The 19,533-nt window shown below is 46.2% G+C and overlaps 1 protein-coding gene across 1 annotated transcript; it reads right to left on the bottom strand.

The window, feature by feature from the left end:
- Window positions 1-13,549: 13,549 nt before the first annotated feature.
- On the bottom strand, window positions 13,550-16,887 carry CITED2 (Cbp/p300 interacting transactivator with Glu/Asp rich carboxy-terminal domain 2). The gene is made up of 2 exons (XM_074818919.1): window positions 16,235-16,887; window positions 13,550-15,606 (listed from the first exon to the last, which is right to left on the bottom strand). The coding sequence occupies exon 2, from the start codon at window positions 15,597-15,599 to the stop codon at window positions 14,853-14,855; it is 747 nt and encodes a 248-aa protein (XP_074675020.1). The 5' UTR covers window positions 15,600-15,606; window positions 16,235-16,887; the 3' UTR covers window positions 13,550-14,852.
- Between the last annotated feature and the right edge of the window lie 2,646 nt (window positions 16,888-19,533).

Genomic DNA, 19,533 nt, shown 5'->3' with positions numbered 1-19,533 from the left:
TTGCTCTGTATGATATTCAATGCATTCAGCCTTACCAAAAGGAAGGACAAGTTCATTAAGTCAGTGCTATTGAAGCTTTTGGGTTTTCTTCCTATCTTTTTCTGATGTATTTTTCCCTTTCTTTCCCCAGGCCATTTTCTTTAACTGTAACATTCAGCTCTCACCTGCTGAAGCTGTCCCCACTCCCTCCAGTGCTAATGTCATTGGCATTGTAACAGTTACTTTTGGCATTTTTGTGTATTCTCTGTGTACGCCATGGGAAGGTTTAGGTGAAAGACTGACGGTTCAAGTTTAGAGTCTCTCTCTCAAAAGTTCAAGAGCTTTAAAAAATGCAGACTCTGTCTGAAGGCAGTACTGTGTTGGTTAAAACCACTGTAAAAAGTTTTGAGGGTTTTCTTTTCACCACAAGTAATGGCAAGCCTTAATTCTTCTTCCAGAAGCCCTAATATTCCCTGGAAGTCATACAGACTGATTTGGCCTGCAGGCCAATCTCTTGACAGAAGATGAAGAGTCTGGGGAGGGTCTCCTGCCTTCTGCACTGGCCTGAAAAAAGCCGTCCACACCCCTCTGCTGCTCTGCTCCACAACACCCTGCTTGCCAGCAGCACAAGAAAATTTGGAGACAATCATTCCCAGTTCCATCGTACAGGGGGATGCAGACTGCAGTGGACTGCTGTGGTCTGCCACTTCAGTGACAGATCTATATCAATGAGAGCATCAATTCTGGATTCTAGCACAGAAACCCCCCTAAGAACCTGGAGGAGTTCTTCACGGCTTTCCTGCTGAACAGTTTTTGCTTTATTTTTGGAAAGATACAAGTGTTTCAAATTATATTGTACCTGGGCAGAACCAATCCCTGTAATACCGCTATTTCCGTCAATTATATTGGAAATAAAATTGATCCATTCTGTTTAAATATGTACCATAATATACATATGCCATTACATAATTATATAATATAACATGATCGTATATAGTAACAAGCAAGCATGTAAGTTATATAATGGAAGTACAGAGTGTATGAAGAGTCTGGAGATGCCTATAATGTAAAACGTGTAATTAGAATTTAGAAAGAGCCCTCATAAAGGTCTTGAGACACAAAAGCACGGTGATGTGTGAGCAGTGGTCTAGAAGTCAGAAGCTTGCTGAGCCTGGCAGTGTTTCCCTGATGTGGGCACCTACAGCTGAACCAGTGTTGGGAGAGTCCTCTAAGGTCCCAATGTAAAGTCTGTCAAGACTGATCTCCACTGGGTTTAATTTACTTCTATAGCAATGTCATAAACATCTGGACCAATCAGACATTTTGCATGGTGACCTCTTGGGAATCATTTCTCTGTTGCTTAGGCCTGTGTTAATGAAAAAAAAAAAAAAAAAAAGGAAAAAACCCCGTATTTGCATTTATTTGCATACACAAAGCAGGTGTTCCACACTGCATCAATTTTCTACAGATTTTCTAGCTCCAAATCAATCTCAAAAGTGTTTGGAGGTTATGATTTGTCTTCTAATAAGATTTTATGGCCTGAAGGGTTTGTCATATACCTAAGGTTTGCCAGGTTTTTTTTCTTCTACAGCTCAAAGATTCCGGCTACCAACGGCAGTTAATAACGCAGCCAAATTAGCTGACACAGAAAATCCCAATAGGCAACAGACTTAACTATTTTAAGCAAATAATTTAATTCTTAATCTACATCAGTAAGAATATAATTTCTGAATTTTAGCAAGGAAACCACTCTAAGAATCTGGAGGAATTCCCCACGGTTTGCTACTGAACAGTTTTTGATTTATTCTTGGAAAGATTCAAGTCTTTTGAAACCTTAAGAGCAAGCAAAATCAATTATCAGGGTTTCAATTTTCTCCAGGCAATTTCCACTGCTTCAGCTTGCCCAAGAGATAGACTTTCCATAAATACATTATGCTATGTGCTATTTGAAGAATTTGGCAAAGTGGAGAATAGCTTCACTTGAAAAATCACACATAAGGTAAAGGAATCCCTCAGGTGAGGCATGCAGTCACACCTGAATGCATCTCTGCGGTTTGGAACCAACTCTTCTCCATTATATACAGGTAATTTATTGGGAAGGAAAAGAGCAGTATTAGTTGTTTCCAGTTATTCTAGTACTGCAGCCAAGTTACTGCTGATTTACACCATTATAAGCTAATATAAAATCTAGCATGAAACTTCAAAAAGGTACTGAATCCTGAAACACTCTATTTTTAATCTAATTTAATTTTAAAATGATGCTCCTCTAGCTAGAAACCAACAGACTGTGGGAACAGTGTTGGGCCAAGTCAACCTGGACACTTTTGTGAACCTGTCAGGGGAAATCTCTGGGCCCAATTCAGATGTGATCATGCTATAAATCACGTATCAGGCGTAATTTGGAAGTCTTTTAAATGCCAATGGTACATTGGTCAAGGGTGAGTTGTAGAGAAGAAATTATCTATTCCAGTAAAATAATGTAAACTGACTTGCTCTGTATGAGGTAGCGTTTTGTCTTTCCCTCCCTTTTCTAGCCCCTTCCGTTTGCTAGTAATGTTCACTTGCATCAGTTTCATTATCAATATGCAACTTTTTTTTTTGATTGCTGCTAGAGCTGGCTTGTAAAAATTAGAAATGGAAAAGACTTATTAAGGGCTCAGTCCTGCAGCTGCTCCATGTGTGGAACTGCCATTGATTTCCCAAGCAGCACCTGCTGGTGAGCAGCACAGAGAATAAAGCAAATTAGAAATTGAAGGCCAGCTCTCTCAGCTGTACGGGCTGTACATGGGCGGTAAAGCACCTCGTAATTGGAGCCAAACATCTTTCTCTGGAAAGGACAAGGTCCAAATTCTGCTGACAATCATAAGTAAGCTGAGGGGGGCGGGGGGCTGAGTAACACTGAGGTTATGACTAACCTGTCTAAGACTACAGGAGGGAAGAACAGGGACTGACATGATGTGAATGACACAGATTGAGATAACACTTAAACAGTGCTTGGAAATGAGGGGAACATTTGTGGTGAAAGATGAAGTCCTGTAGAAAGAAGGAGGGCAAATAACAGTGATGGTGAAATAAGTCCTAATGAGAATCTTATTTTACAGAATAATAGCAGGGTCGCTGATGAACTGTTAGTTCTGAGGGAACCACGCAGTGATCTGCAGAGCTGGCAGCACTACTGTGTGATGTCTAAAACTGCTGCTGATATAAACACCAATGACTCATTTTAAGACATGCATGGAAAGAGAATCACTATATGGAAAACGCAAAAGGATGCAAAAGGTATATTGGCATTAACAGATCAAAACTGTGAAATGGTGTTAATTGGATTTTTTTATAAGGGTTTTCTAGCTGTCTAGGTAGAATCACTTTATTAAACGTAACAACATTTAGGGGACCAAATGAGTTAAGAAGAAAATAAAACCCAAGAGACGAAAGGATGAATAAAGAAAAGATCAGCTGAGAGTGACTTTCGTATTTTACTAAGCTGAAAGACAAATACGAGAGGTGGTGCCAATGTCACCAATTTGTTAGAATATAGTAAATCTTCACTGTACATAAAAAGCCTATGCAAGTCCTATTTATTGTGAAAGGCAAATTGGTCTCTATTTTAGATCCTGGACTTGAATAGGAGTATGAATATGGACAGATATATGCATAATATTTAGTCTTAGGTATCTTCAGATGTGTCTCCAGAACTCTACTACTACTACTACTATGAATTTAAAAAGTGTTTTTCCTCTAATGGCACTCTAAGAGAGAGGATGGGTTAGAATACAGTGCTTCGCAATAGCCTCAGAGCGGTTATGTAATTTGGAGATTCCCAAACCAGTTGAAGTATGGGGAATTGCTGAACCAGGGAAAGATCAACTGTTTAGGACCCCCCTTGGAATCCGAGAGAACAATTCTAGTTCACTTGGATACTCTGAAATCATCATTAGCCAATTTGTAATATTGTCTGTGTTCCTATAGTATTGCAAGACACATCACTAGTTGCTCTTTACCTTATTAATTATTTTTTCTTTGGCTATTAGTTCTGTTTTCTGAGCCCAAAGTGTATTTTACTACAAATCACAGTTATCTGTGGTTAAAATATTTAAATCAAACTTTTAGAATTAAAGGTGTAGAAACAAACTTCTGTGGCAGTGATTTTCCAGTTGTGTAGTAGCTTGCATGCAAGGATCCAATATAATCTGTTAAACAAGGTCAACATCAAGCAGCAATGAACTGCAAAAAGCACATCGTACTCATTATTTGAAAGGGTAAACTGAGACGTAAAGTGTTACATGTTAATATACAATAAATAATGACTTGCCTAAGGTCATGCAGATGGGAACAAGATGTGCTCAGATTCTTTTCTACTTTAATTGTGGCATGTTTGCTTTATACATGAGGACCAGAGTTGTATGCTTAGAGTGAAGGGGAGGTCCACCTCACAAAAATGTTCAGTGTCTTTATGTGCTTTATGTGCCTTCACTTTCTGCAAAGGGTTTGCCTTGATTGTGAAATTCATAGGACCTGTCTAGTCAGCTTGAATAAAGATGGTCTAAAAACTGCACTGCTTTGCACAAAGGAGGGATAAATTAGGCAAATTATAGGACTAGAGGGCCTAAATGTTAGCCAGTACAAAGTAATCTTCCCTATACAAAGGAACTGTACTTCACATGACTCTGGAAAATTGAAATTCTGATTTTCATTAAATTCATAAGGCATCTGTGACATCTCTGAGCCATTTCAGGGGTTGTAACTACGACAACCCACACAGGACAATGTAAATAAAATCCCAGGGCTGTCATATTGTTATTCACATGACTAACAAATACTACTTTTTCTCAGTTTGTTTTCTTTTTTTCTCATCATTTGGTCTCCCGTCTGCCTTCCCTGTCTTGTAAGACAGCCAGTGAGTAAGTCCCTCAGAGCCACCTTTCTCTTGCATGCTTGTACTCTCCTGGCACAGCAGGCTCCTGTGCTCTGGTTGCTCCTACAGGCTCTTTAGTGTTCACTTCTGTGCTGTAATCTTTTCTCACTAGGAGATCAGCTAGCAGAGCAGGCAGCAAGGATAGACACTATTCATAAGACTGTGTACTGTTCCACCAACCAAAAAGTGGAAAAAATAAAATCTGTCTTTAGTCCTATTCTTTCTCACTTATTTGCCAGTCACAAAAAGGAAAAGCCATTGGAGGGCACATGGGGCAGTAAGTCCCCCAGAAATCTCCTATGTGTCAGTCAACAGCAAACAAGGAGAAGATACCGTTCTTTTATGTCTAGCTTGATTTGTCTTCTCCTTCCTTTTATGTAACCAACTAATATTTTACTAAATGGGCCCTTGTGAGGCTTTATTAATGTCAAAGTCCTGTTCTGTCATCCTATCACTTCCTAGACTGTCAGGTGTCAAGGATACCCACAGGTCATCAATCTTCCAGGTAACCTTCATCAAAAAGTGGAGGAAGAGAGAAATGCAGCATTTCAGCATGATCACCTATCTCAAGCAACAAATGCTGAGGAATCATGAACCCAGTAACGCACCAGCAGGTTTAAGCTGGCATCTTGCCTTTCTAAAGGGAAGTATAAAACCCCCCTGATAACAATGGATCCTTTACTGGCAACCTGAGTTGATTGGGCTATTAAATACTATATACATCTATTTCTTCATTGTTTTAGCAGAACAACCAGAAAGACAAAAGTGTCTATACCCCTAAGATGTGACATACCTGAAAGTGAAACATGCATGTACTTAAGCTTCCTTAAAAAGTAACATGCAATTTCCTCACAATGAAAGAGGCTGGCAAAAGCCACTGACTAAAACCAGTTTGGAGCTGCTAATTTTTGTGGAGGAGGAAAAAAAATTAGGAAAATATTAGTCAATCAGATTTAGTAGAAAACATCTAAGTCAACTCTCCATCTACCTTCCTTTCCTTTTCAGTAGTTAAAGGCCACCTGCTACCAGGTGATACAAAAAAACCCCAAAACGAAGAAGCTATTTCACCTTATGCTGAGGAAAAAAAGTAATCAGAAGGTCCACTAAATCATTATCAGAATTATTTCAGAGGTAATAAAAACCAGTAAGTTAATGTTAGAGGAAATTAAGGACCAGAAAATACTCTAATCCATTTCTGACCCAAATGTGACTTTAAAAATATACTCAAATAGGTGATGTTATATTTGAATTAAGTTAATAAGGACCTCGGGTAGGCTCTTGGTCATCATATTGATTGTGAATCCTGACTTAATCCAATTTGAAATTATCATTGTAACACGAGGTGCTGGAGTTACAGAAGATGGTTCATGTCTGCACCTACAGTGCTGTGCTCATGTAATGCTTTAACTTGGTCAAGCAGGGACTCTAGCAACACCACTCCAGACTCTCATGAAGGACTTACAGGACCCAAGACTGATTTACACCACTATGGTGTACCCTGGACAAGCAATGTATAGTCCTCCTAAAATGAATAACATGTTCAGAGCACTTTTAGGCCCACTGACGCTGGTGGGGTGACTTAGGGGAAACTGAAATAACTGTGTTAGACTTAGAATACGCAATGTAGTTTTGACATAAAGTACTGCCTGCTCTCTAAAAGGGATCCCAAGGGTAAGTCATCAGTCAGGCCTTGATTTTTGACTTGGACATGACTGGCCAAGCAGTTACCTAGGTTAGAACTAGACCCAGAGTATCACTGATCTAGATTTTGGTGATGAAGCTTACCTGGGAAAACCAAAGGTGAATAATAATCTTAATTTCTGTTAATCTTCACAATTCATAAATCAAGATCACTGCCTTTTGAAAGCTAACCATAAAAAATACCCAACCAAACAAGAAACGGAGAATGGACCTCCAGCACTTGGCTTATGCACCAGGTCTTCTCTTGTTTTGCCTTATCTTCAATCAAAGTTATGAGGATACCATTCAGGGCAAAGCTGTTACGTACTGAAAGAGCTACAGAGATCTGAAGGAGAGGCAAGGAAGCAAAGTCTTCTTCCTTCCTTCCTTCCTTCCTTTCCTTCCTTTCCTTCCTTCCTTCCTTCCTTCCTTCCTTCCTTCCTTCCTTCCTTCCTTCCTTCCTTCCTTCCTTCCTTCCTTCCTTCCTTCCTTCCTTCCTTCCTTCCTTCCTTCCTTCCTTCCTTCCTTCCTTCCTTCCTTCCTTCCTTCCTTCCTTCCTTCCTTCCTTCCTTCCTTCCTTCCTTCCACCAAAATACTAACTGATAGTTCAGCTTTGGAATTTAGAAGTGCTCTGCTTCACTGGTTTCTGTGGAACCAATCTCCTCTTTTAAACACTGCCCTCGGTAATAGTTCTTGGGGAAAAAACACACAACCAAAGCTAGCTCCTCTAATAGATTACTTCATTGCTTGCAATATTTACATGTAAAATGAACCACATCAAAAAGGCTCCTGGACTAGAAGCTCTCTACTAGAAGGTCTGGTCTAGAGGAACCAGAGTAGAGTCCTTGTGCGTATTAACCTAAATTTTGTGATGGCATTGTGGAATTGCTGAGATGTAATTTTTGCACCAGGCAAAGGCTCTGCTCCAAAAGCATCCATCACTATACACTCTGACTACCCTTCATTCGGTTAAAACGTATACGATAAATCAAATTAAAAAGCTGCTCTTTTGAAGACTTAATTGATAAGAAACGCAGGGTTTCAGCTACACCTAGTGGACAAGCTCTGAGTACTGCAGCCACTCTGATAACGCGGGTCTATTTAGCATGTTAAATCACTCCTCCTCTGTTTCAACATATAAACTGTGAATTGAAACTAAGTACCTCCAAGTAATTATCAACAATTTAAACAGCTCCTTTCAAAAATCTGTGTGATTACCTGTGCATTGCTGTCTTTCACATAAAGTGTTTGATTAAAACGTCGGGCAAGAGGACCCCGTCTCAAAAGGCGAGAGCTGAGAAAAAGAAGCCACACGATGGGATGTCAGGCCTGTCCTGCAGTAGGTCCCCCATCTGCGAAGCTGTCAGAGATTTCTCTTGCCCTTATAGGGCAAGGTCACACACAAGGTGACTTGTGACAGACCAGCTGTCGTCCTCCCCTGCCACCCTGGGGCACGGCTGCAATGAACCACCGCATCCCAAAGCAAACACACACCACCTCAAAACGCTTTCAACGGCTTATTTTCACCCTGATTAAACTAAAGCGAGGACAAGAGAAAGCATGGGGCCTTTGGTGCTTCCTGGCCACCAAAAAGAAACCCGCCAGGCGAGGCTGAGGTACTGGACTACAGGGAATTTAAAAGGAGAGAAGGTGGGTTTTAAAAGCAGGACTGAACACAGGCTTCAAGTCCACGTCTTGTCTACAATGGTGGCTGACTAGGACTGGGACTTCCTACTCATCTTCCAGGAGCAAGGACACGGATCTGCGTCCATCCCCAAGAGCAGAGCAGCCAGAGCACAGGACTGCAGGCTGTGTCGGCTCCATCCACTCACTTTGCTCACTTATCTCTGCCAGGGTAAATCCAGGTTTATGTTGTAAACAACGTTCTGTGAAGAAGGTTAACACATCACATTTTTCTCGAATTCTCTACTTCTCCAGTGTACAGTGTTGTGCCCCATCAGACATGACAAGCAAAACCAAGCTGTCCCCACCACTCCACAGACAGGCACGTGTTTATAGTTTGTGGGTTAAGGCTGACTGGTTTTCAGACCTACCCTCTAAAATCTTCTCAGTGACAATCATAACTAATTCTCTTTTGCCTACTACTTAGAAAGGCTTTATATTCATCTCGGTACCTGTGTTCACACCTTGCCCTTCACCTCCCTGTCGGATTACACGCTAGCCTTAGTGCAGCCTGCTGATAAGCAACTCAGAAGCAACCCCAAATATAACTACAGAACACTTATAATCCCATGAGCAACCTAAAATATAACTATTTAGCTTCTGTACAAAGCAGACGTGTGCAGAGGCTTGGTGTCATTTCCTATTGTTGGAGAATCTCAGAAATACATTCCTGACTTCAAATACATACTTTACTTCATACCAAGTTGATGATGTATAGCTGTACAAGGTTTGTAGACAAAAATAATATGCATTATAAGACCCAATAACGTAGCTGGAAGAAAACAAAGTGTTTTGAGTAATAAACCTTTAAATACTTATCCTGGCAGAGAGACTGACATCTGAAATTCTCTGCGTTACTTCTGTTGAATAGCAGCAGGTAAAACATTTTACAGACTTCCAGAAACTTCACCCTCTCTTGCACAGTGCACTGTTAGCTAAGCAGGCTACAGTAGAAAACTCACAGTGCAACGGCTGGGAGGCTCTTGGTCAAAACTGCACATAAGTAGGTGTGCCTTCAGCATCTTATTGGGACAAGTGTCTGCTAAGTATTAACTTTTGATCTTAAGAAATGCTGTGTACTCATACTAGTAAATTCAGCCATGGTTTTAGGAGCTTGACAATTCTGAAAATTTATTTTACTTTATTGCCCATAGAATAGGGAATAATATTGCCAAACGAACATGCCAATAGAGATAACAAAATGGCCTGGTGAAAGAAAAAGGTGAAAAAAGTGTTCAGCATTTTACGAAGCCTGATAAGCTGGAAAATCTTTAGCTTATTTTTAATATGGTAAATATGTGTCTTTCAAAATCTGTTTCAGACTTGTGACCAAATTGCCCCACTGTAATTTTTCAAGAGGAGGAAGGGCACAGCAGATGGAGAGGGACTGCAATACCTGATCCATCTCTATTAAAAGCCTGGTGTTGCAAATTTCTTTCCAAAATGAGGTGAAGAGAATAAGAGAACCTACCATAACAGCGGCTCATCTGTTCAGTCATTTGATGTATCTCGTTATTGTTGTAGTTACTGAGACTCAGCTTTATCTTCTGCGCAAGCACAATAGTGGCACCATATTGAAATGTGTAAATATATTTTCAGAAATTATGTAAAATACCTCCTCTGTACTGACAAAATGATGCACTTAGAATACATGAAACCCTGAGAAAATGCTGCTGCCTTGGGTTCCAAATTCCTTTGATTCCTCATCTTACTTTTATTGCACATGCAGTGTTATCTGACAAATATATTTGCCTATTTAAAACAAATATTTTGTCTTATCATCTAAACAGCTCCTGTCGATGTTACTTAGTCCTTGTTCGTACTATCCCTGTAAGTGATGTATAGATCAGGTTAAGGTCGGTGTGTGTAGCCCAGATATGTAACACTGGCATTTCTTATTCCTGCCAGTGGTAGCCCCGCAGTGAGCATTTTGGAAGAAATGAAGCCTTCAAAAAGGGTAGCTGTAGGGGCAGGGACAAGACCTGCTTTTTCTGACTTCATTTCCCCCCTCTCCATGCCCGTACCCGCCCTGATTTTGCTAAGGTTTCCAACACGAGGGGGTATCGGTCCCTTGGGTACCAGCTCACAGGTTAAGCCCTGCTGTGCCACACAGCCCGGAGGGCACGAGGCAGAGGGCAGGAGGGACAGGGCAGGGACAGGAGGGCTCCTATAGCAAGACGTTGCCGCAGAAGCTACCCACGCCCTGAAGAAGTACAATGTGGCTCCACAGACACATGCCATAGCTTTTGGCCAAACACCAGCGGCTTCATATCCAACTTAGCTTGCGGATCTGGAGTGTGGAAAACATCTCCTGGGGGAAAAAGAGCAAAAAAAAAAGTAAGTAAAAAAAGCAACAAATGAAAGGAACTCTGCAAATCCAGATGTTGGAATTTTCCAATCCCCCCTGCAAGACAAGATAAGCAGGGGATAATCCTCGTTTATATAACTTTGAAAAATAAAAAAAAAAAACCGTGAGACCAACAGGCATGTTTCCACAAGGTTTGTTTGCTTCTTCCCTAAACCCACGCCGAGAAATTTCGGGAGGCCGCGCACCCCCTGGGGCCGTCGTGCCGCGCCGTGGGCCCGCCGGGGCGCCTCGCCCAGGGCTGTGACGGGCACCGGCGCCAAACGGGCGCATGGCGGCTCCCCTCGCTGCGGGCCGTGCCCTTCCTCTCCCTCCCTCCCTCCGTGGCCGAAGCTCCCGTGCTCGGGGAGCAGCTCCGGCCCGCCGCGGGCCCCCTTCGGCTCCCCTCCCCCCCGCGCCCGGCAGCGGCTGCGCGGGGCCCGGCAGCGCCCGCGGGAGGGCGGCGCAGGGAGGGCGGCGGAGGAAGGACGGCCGCCACACGGGGGCGCTGTGGCGCCGCCGGCCGCCGCGCGCAGGTGCCTGCGGCCGCCGCGCGCCGGCCGGGCCTAGCCGGGCCGGGCCTAGCCGTGCTAGGCCGGACCTAGCAGGGCCGCGCCGGGCCGGGCCGGGTCTCCCGCAGCGCCCTGTCCCCGCCGTGCAGCGGGGGAGCCTCGTCGTGTGGGTATGTGTGTGTGGGGGGGGTGTGTGGCAGCTGCCCCCCAGCGCCCACCCGTGAATTCTTTATTCCCGGGGAAAAAAGGCAGAGCACCGCGTTAATCGGCACCTGATTTTCCAGCGAGCGTGCCTTGCGTGGTGGGGCGGCTTAGGGCTGATCTCCCGTCCGAATAAAGCAGCGCGTCTATTTATGGACGTGGCTTAGAGAGGAGCAGATCTCATGTACCATGTTGGAAGCTCTTGAAAAACAGCCAAAGTACAGAGGTCAAGTTTCCTGCACTGAAAGTGTAAGCCAAAACGTAACAAAAGCAACTTCATGGGACGCAAGACGGCAACGTCCTTCATGAGGATCTGGCAGTAGCTGGAAAACTGGGTCACTCTGCATTTTTCACTTAATCGCTGGGTTCAAATAATAAATTACTTCAGTGCATTTCTAAACATTGTGGAGGCTAGAGAGGATCTACTTGAAGGCCTGTTACTGTTTCAGCCCATGGGAGCGTTGCCAAGGGGTTCACGTCAGGAAGATGAGTGTCAGGCCCGATGAGTGTCAGGCCCCAAATAATGCTCAGTGGATGATACTAGGATAAAAGAAAATACGTAGTCGTGCTATCCACTGGGATCTGACTCTTCATTAGAAATTAAGGGACAAGGTAGGCAACATGATTATTTTGCAAATTTCCCTGGGGGCTGCTTTTAAGAGATCGTAAAACTCCTTGGCAATGGCTTGCCCAAAGCCACTGCTTTCAGTAGCTGCTGTTGTTGAGAGGCAACAGCTCTCAGAAGTTTTACAAGGAGTAGTACACAAATAGACTCAACCAGTGTGCCCGTGAAACTGCCTATTCTTGGAAAAGCTTATATGGACAGATTTAGTGTTGACAGACGTAAGTAGTGATGTCTCAACCATGGAGGATCTGTTGTTTAACCAACTTTATGAAGCAAAAGTGTTTATCAATAAAGCAAGAGTATTCCCTTTTGGTCTAGGAGATTGTGGAGGCTTTACATATCTATGCAATTTGTTATGCACAATAATTTGATAGTCTGTTTGATAAGAAGTTGATTAGAACCAGAAAAATCACCCTCCCAAACTCCAGCAGAAGAGGGCAATGCAACGTGTGCAGATCAAACAGCCTTGAAATGAAAAAAGGGTTTATATAGTGGCAAGTTGGGCAATGGCTCTTAAAACTACAGCTGTATTCTTCTAAACACTCTTTCACGTTACTGGTGAGCTGATAAGCTATGATTCACTGCCATTTGATGTTAAATTTACTGTCTCAAAACATTAGAGATCACTGGCTGACACCAGAAGGTTGTTTTTTTAAATTCTTGGGTACTGAGAGTTGTCCAAGAACGGGCTGTTACTGCCTGCAGAGAGCATTTTGTCGCCAGGTTTTCCCAGAAGTGTACACTTTCCTCTTTCTACTTTTGCTAATACTTTAATACAAGCATTTTTATTTTTTTTTTTTACATTCATAAAACAGAGTAGCTGCTTGATGTCTGTAAGGCAAAGAAGGCCAAGTATCACTTTTCTCACCAGCTGGGACATTTTTAGCAATAGTAATCAGTTTAATTTCCCAGCTTGATTCAAAACACTGCTGTTTACGCTCCCATTGTGTGGTGATATCCTCCCCTGTTTACGTGCCCAGGTTTAAAATTTAACTACATCCACCATGCTGTTTTTCTTCCTAATAAATTCAGAAGACGTGGCTGAAGAAGTAAGCAAAAAGAAAGCACGGTGGTATGGCTCCTGTATCGAACTTGGGCAGCGTGGCTCAACGGGATTACATGTGTTATTAGGGTCCTGATCCCACAGTCGTGTCATAACTTGTGCGGGAGCTTTGCCAAAGGCTGAGTGGGGTCAGAAGGCTGCAACAGTTGGCACTGAAGGAGCAAGATGTCAGTAGCCTTATTATAATGGGCAATTTTCTCCCAGATATTTAAAGTAAACCAGTATGGATTTGTCTGTGGCTTTAGTTGGTAGCAACATCTGGGAGGGGTCAGAGCCGTCCCAAGGTAGAGTATTTTAAGGATCTATGCCCCCTCTCCTAAGTCACTGGAAATGAAACACAATCATTTCTGGTGTGATGCAGATCTGGGCTGATGCAGCAATCGTCTCCTGTGTTAACCCTGGTAGGTGAGAGGGTCGGGAAGACACACCCCCCCCTCCCCCCCCCCCCCCCCTTCCCAAGTTACCAACACTTGCACGTTAAGCACTTGGTCTTTTTACACAGCTCTTCCAGGTGAGATAAATATACAAAAGAACAAAGTCTACTATATAAATGAAAGCAGATTTATAAAATTACAAGTTTAATAGATAAATATAATAAATACTTTATGCATCATAACTCTGGACAACTACATTTAAAGCAAGTATGTTGGCAAGTCACAAGAAAGTTGCGCCTCGGCAACTTCATTTTTCATAAAACCACACTGACAGGCATATTACAATGTTACGTATGAGGCTTTATGCTGTAAGTATGTTCAAATCCCGCTCACCTACCAAGTTCACCATGACATATATATGGGTGTAGTGTACCTTCTATTTTGGAATGTCTTTTTGCACACCAACACGGTTGTACAGATAGATGTTCTACTTACCAGGGACAGTGGGGAAGAGTTTTGAAGAAAAATACTGGTAAATGACTTCTAGAAAAACTAAAGCATTTCTTAACTTTTTATTGACATTGGCAAATTAAAATAGAATAAATTAACAATATTTTCTCAAAAAAATGTTTTGTACAAAAATACTGTCAAAATTTCCTGAAAAGCTTTCAACACAGTAGTATCTTTTCATGTACTGAATAAACTATATTAGCACAGTGTCAAAATGCTGAAGACAGAAACAAAATAAAAAAAAATAATCTGTGAAATGTTTGCCACTAGTCAACATTCCATCCACACCATATTATTGTCTGTACATATGGGGGAGGGGGAATGGGTAGCAGACTTTTCTAAGTAACAGTATTACTTTTCCTGATCTGGAAAGGTTTGGCCCACATCTGTTAAGCTTCCAGTTTAGCGTATTGAAGAAAAAAAAAAATTATTAGTCTGCACTGCAATGCATAGTTAAAAATTAAGCAAGATGGCAGCATTTGTGCAGTAGTATCTGCCCTTCAAAGTTCATGCAACCAACTAATGCAATTTTTTTTCCCTGTTCACTCAGAATTTGAATGCAGTTCAAGTCATTGGAAATCATCGTTTACAAAATCCACAAGATTAAGCAATTTGCCAAGATTAATATCTAACAGTTCAGCACTGTGGGAATTATGGGCACGTTACTGCGAGGAAATGGAAGAGAGTGAGGAGGGAAGGGGAGCGACCAACATAAAAAGGCATAGTTCGCTAGAAATTATTACTACGGGAAGGGACGTGAATGTCAAGGCTACAGAAAAAGTGGCAGCGATTTAAGGGGAGGGGGGAAAACAAAAAAGAAAAAAAAAAAAAAAGGATTTATACAAGCGCATAGTTGACTCTGCTTTCCAGATTCTCACCTTTTCAAGCCCTGAAAAGTGAGACACCGCGTCTAGGGGAATGTTTTCATTCGCACCGATAGAAAGTCCTTTGTTTGTTTGAAATGAATCAGCAGCTCACCCTGCTGGGCTGCTGTTTGCAAACGAAGTCTGTCATGAAGTCAAACTCGTTCTGTCCCAACCACAGCTCGGGAAGCTCCTTGATGCGATCCAGCCCCATTTCGATGACTAAGGACATGAGGACCTCCTCGTCGATGAAGTCAGTGTCTATGACATTGGGCGGCAGCATTGCCGCGGGGACGTGGGGGACGGCGGGCGGCAACCCGCTGCCGCTGCCGCCGCCGCCGCCGTGCTTGGGGTTGCAGTCCCTGAAATGCTGCTGCTGGCTGCCGCTGCCGCCGTTCAGCTGGTGGGTGCCGGGGTGCAAGTCCGGCATGTAGTGGCCGTGGGGGTAGGGGTGGTGGCTGAAGTACTGGTTGTTCAGCTTCTGGAGCTGCATGCTGGCGCTCAGCTGCCCTCCCGGGCTGGCGACGGGGGGGGCCATGAACTGGGAGCCGCCGAAGCGGGCGGGGGGCGGCATGTTGCCGGCCGGGTGCCCTCCGCTCACGCTGCCCGGCCCCATGGCGTGCCTCACCCCGCCGCTCGCGTTCATGTTCCCGGCTCCGTAATGTATATGGTCGCCCATCAGGGCGCTGAAGGCGTGCTGCTGCGGCGGCGGCGGCGGCTGCTGCTGCTGGTGGTGGTGATGGGGGGTGGGAAACTGCCCCATGCCCAGCCGGTGCGCGGGGTGGTGGTGGAGCCCGCCGGAGCCGTCGGGGAATCGCCCGTGGTTCATGGCCATCATGTGGTCTGCCATTGCCCACCTGGAAAGTTACCGTGTGGAGACATTAAGAAAAGACACCCTCGGACAAGCCAGCCGCCCTGCATCTGCCCGGCCCCGCGAGAAACGACTTCGCTGGTCCCGCCGTCCTCTCCTTCTCGGGGGCGGACGGAGAAGCGGGAGGGGGAAAAAAAAAAAAAATCTCCTACCGCGGCTCCACCGTGGAGTACAAAGGGAAAAATAAAAGGGGAGCCTGCGGTACGAAAATCCCGGTCCCCTCTGCTAATCCGGCGAGCAGCACGCCTTCCCACTCCAAGTTGTGCATACCTATCAGCGGAGGAGAGGGTTGCGTACGGCAACAGCCGCCGCCTCCCCGCCCGCTCCGAAGGCGGCCGAGCCCCCCGGCTCCGCCAGGGAAGGCGGCGGGTTTCCACGGCACTCCCGCTAACTTGCGGGGAACAAGCAAAGCACGGGGAAGTCCCACCTAGCCGCTGTCAGCAACTTTTGGAATAAAGTCCTAATTATTTCGGTAAAAATACAGCAACGCACGGATAAGGAGGTGAAGCCAGGCAGCTGAGAAACACCTTTCCTCGCGTGTTTAAACAGTCCCGTTTTTCCTGTTGCACACAAAAGCGACACCCGGCACCAGCTACGAGAACCGCTGCACTCACCTCCCGGCTCCTTTCTTCTTGTGCTTCAAAGGTGGCGGTGAAATCAGTCACGAAGAGTCACCCAGCATAGAGAGAGAGGGCTTCCCCGCCCCGCTCTCCTCGGCGCTCCCGTGACGGCGCTGCGATCGCTGCCGCAGCCCCGGAGCCGTTTCTCACTCCTCTGCGAGGCGCATCGGCACTTGCCAACAATGAGCTGTTCCTTACCCGGCTCTGGCCACGGCTGATATAGGATTTCAGAAGGGAGGAGCAAAACCCTTACAGGCAACCAGAAGTAAAACCTGGAGCAAGCGAGGGGAAAAAAAAAAAAAAAAGAAAAAAAAAAAAAAGAAAAAACCCCCACCACCAAAACCCAATACCCAGCGCGCACACGCACGCACACAGGCGCGCACACGCACAGGGGCACACGCGCGCAAGGCGACAGGCGAGAAGGGGCCAGGCGGCTCTGGAAGGCATCCAAGCACCCCGCTCCCCGCGGCTGGCCCACGCGTGTGGCCGTGGGTTGCTTGCGCCGCGCTGCGCGCCCCGCCTCCCCCGGGAACAAAGCGGGACTCCGCGCCCTCCGCCGGCTCCCCGCGCCCCGTCCGCTCGTGTCGCCGCAGCGCGGCGGCCGCGGACACGCGTGGGGCTGGGCGCTCCGGCAGCGCTGCCCGGGCAGGGCGAGGTCCGCCTCTCCGCCGCCGCGGTGCAGGTGCCCGTCCCCACCGGCGTGAGTCTTCCGGTCCCGCGTGGGCGCCCCCGGGACCGGCCCCTCTCCCGCAGGCGAGATCCCAGATCCACCTTTTTCCACAGACACGGGTGCCACATGCGGGAGGTGTGCGGGGGGGTGACACCCCCCCCCACCCCCCCCACCCCCATCCTTCGTGTTTGCCCCACAGCCACCCGCGGTGTGCAGGATGAGTGCCCACCCACTCTTGCCCTTGGTTGGTTTGGTGGGGTTTATTAGCATTATTTATGACTGTTTTTCTTGGACTGGCAAAGAAAAACAACACGCGGAGCGCGGGTGGGTGCACACTGCGCAAAGGCGATCGCCCTGGCCCGGCACGTCCTCTGTCACTGCCCCGTGTCCGGCAGCGCCCTGCCTCGCAGCTCCGCCCCGGCAGGGCCACACGTGTACACCCCCCCGGCTCCGGCGACCAGCGCTCCTGCCTCTTGCTCCACATCCACCAGCTCCTCTCTAAAGGGCGGCCGTGATGAAGTGGCAGGGAAGCGCAGAGGGCCCGGGGGAGGCCTGCCGCAGGGAAGCGCGGGATGGTGGCCTATTTTCCACAGGGCCTTCGCCTGGCTTTCCGCTCCCCCTCTCCGCTTTCACCCTTCCAGCTGCCCTCAGGCACGCCGAGGGGGCAGCAGCAAGCAGGACACCCTCCCCGGACAGATGGAATTGTATGCTCCAATTTTGAGGTCAGAGCGGCCATCGTGCAGGCCGAGATCGGGTTTCTGCTCCTCCACGCGCTCCAGAAGGATGCAGCGGTGCAGGAGGTCCTCCCTGGGCAGGCACGGGCAAGGGCAGATGGGATGCTTCAAGACACTGTCTGTGTGGCAGCCCTCTTGCCCCCTTTTGGGGGGGCTAGGCCCCTACCTGGCTGCAGTGAACTACGAAGCTGAAACCAAATGGAGGGTTCGCTCCACCTCGTCTGCCCCCTGGGACGGAGGCAGAGCGGGGTTCCTGGGTGCAGCGAGGTGTGGATGGTGAGAGGAGAAGGGCCATTCCCTGCATGGCTGGTGCAATCCTTAGCAAAGCCATGAGAGCAGGCGGCAGTGGGTGGGAACATATGAGATGCCAGAAAAACACCCGGCTGACACCCCAGCAGTGAGGGACAGCAGGGATGGAACCAAAGCCCTGGGAGGACAGGAAGCTTTACAAGTGTCAGAGTTACCTCGAGGAAGTGGCCTCATCCTGCAGCTCCCTTTTCTGCGGCGATTAAGTAGGGTGCCCACCACGATTTGACCTTTTGGTCTTCAAATGCGTGTGAGTAGGTGGAAGGGAGTTGCCGTTGAACCAGGACCTCCAGCATGGCCAGGGATTGTCAGAAAAGTGACAGTACCTTTCTGGAGATTTTTCCTTCTCGTGGTTGTGCAGGTTTTACAGGGCAAAACAATGAATAATAAGAAGATCCTGTTCCATTTGGCAAGTAGTCAGCTGTGTATCATGACAAGTGGTTTGTTTAATGTCACATATCCATGGTGATACTGGTATGCCTTTTTGCTCTCCACTGCCTTAAGTTTGTGATCCTTTTCAAAGCCAAGCACACATCATATCACCACCCTGCAAATGCCCTTTCCTATTTTCAGCTTTCAGATGCTGGAAGCTGCCAGCTTGCCAAAGTGAGTTATGGAGAACTGGCATGAGACTGCCAGAAGCAATAGTAGGGAAGTCACAGCCTCCATGACACCTCTCTCATACAAAACATATCTTCAGGTATTTACAGCCCACATACAAAGGATCGGCCAGGACAGAGCTTTCTTCATTGGGGGTTGCAATGGGGTCCAGATCAGGCTCAGCAAAGCGGTGCCGGGCAAGCCAAGTTTGTCATTGTTTATGGCCATAGCAAAGTGGGAACACAATCAGTTGGTTGCTTTCCAGGAACTGGCTGGAAGATGGGTGACAGGCAGCCAGGGGAATGCAGGATGAAGCATGAGCCCATCACCACTGAGCTAGCAGGAAGCCCCGAATCTCCTCGGTTTGCCTCTCCTGATCTAAGCCACAGTTATTTAAACAAATATTTTCACTCACATTCTTCAAAGTCTTCTGCATACCTGAGTTGGTTCTTCAGTCAAACAGCAAGCAAGCAGGGCACTGCGTATCAGGAGAATGCCAGAGATGGCCAGGGGCTGGAAGGAAAGCAGCAGGGTTCACAGAGTCACTCCTCAGTGAAGAATCCAAGTAGAGCTGAAAGCAGAACGTGACTGCTGTACCCATCTAGGAAAGATCACTGGGAAATATCAAACACAACAACAGAAAAGAAGAGAAAAAATGGATCCTCAGTTGGGTGCTAATATTTTGTATCAGAAGGTCAGGGAGGCACTGAGGCTGGGTTGCGAATGCGGCCCTGCTCGCTCCTTCCAGACTGGAACATCTGTGGAGTGCGGTGAAAGAAAGGAAAGGAAAATCCAAAAGGAGAATCCCAGATGGTGTTTTTCCAGGTATTTACTGGAAATGTTCAGGCCAGCTAAATACTTGTAGTTCCAGGGATATATCACTGAAACAAGATACACAGGGCAATGGATTTCAGGGGGACTTGGATCTCTAAATCCTTTTTTTTTGCAACTCTGAAAATATAATCCCTAACTCTCTGTGACTT

The sequence above is a fragment of the Strix aluco genome, chromosome 3 (genome assembly GCF_031877795.1).
Source record: "Strix aluco isolate bStrAlu1 chromosome 3, bStrAlu1.hap1, whole genome shotgun sequence".
NCBI lineage: Eukaryota > Metazoa > Chordata > Aves > Strigiformes > Strigidae > Strix > Strix aluco.
Note: the sequence above shows the minus strand (reverse complement) of the source record. Positions and strands in the feature narration are given on the sequence as shown.

Excerpts from the sequence above, each read along its gene's own strand:
- CITED2 (XM_074818919.1), bottom strand. The coding sequence starts at position 15,599 with ATGGCAGACCACATGATGGCCATGAACCACGGGCGATTCCCCGACGGC.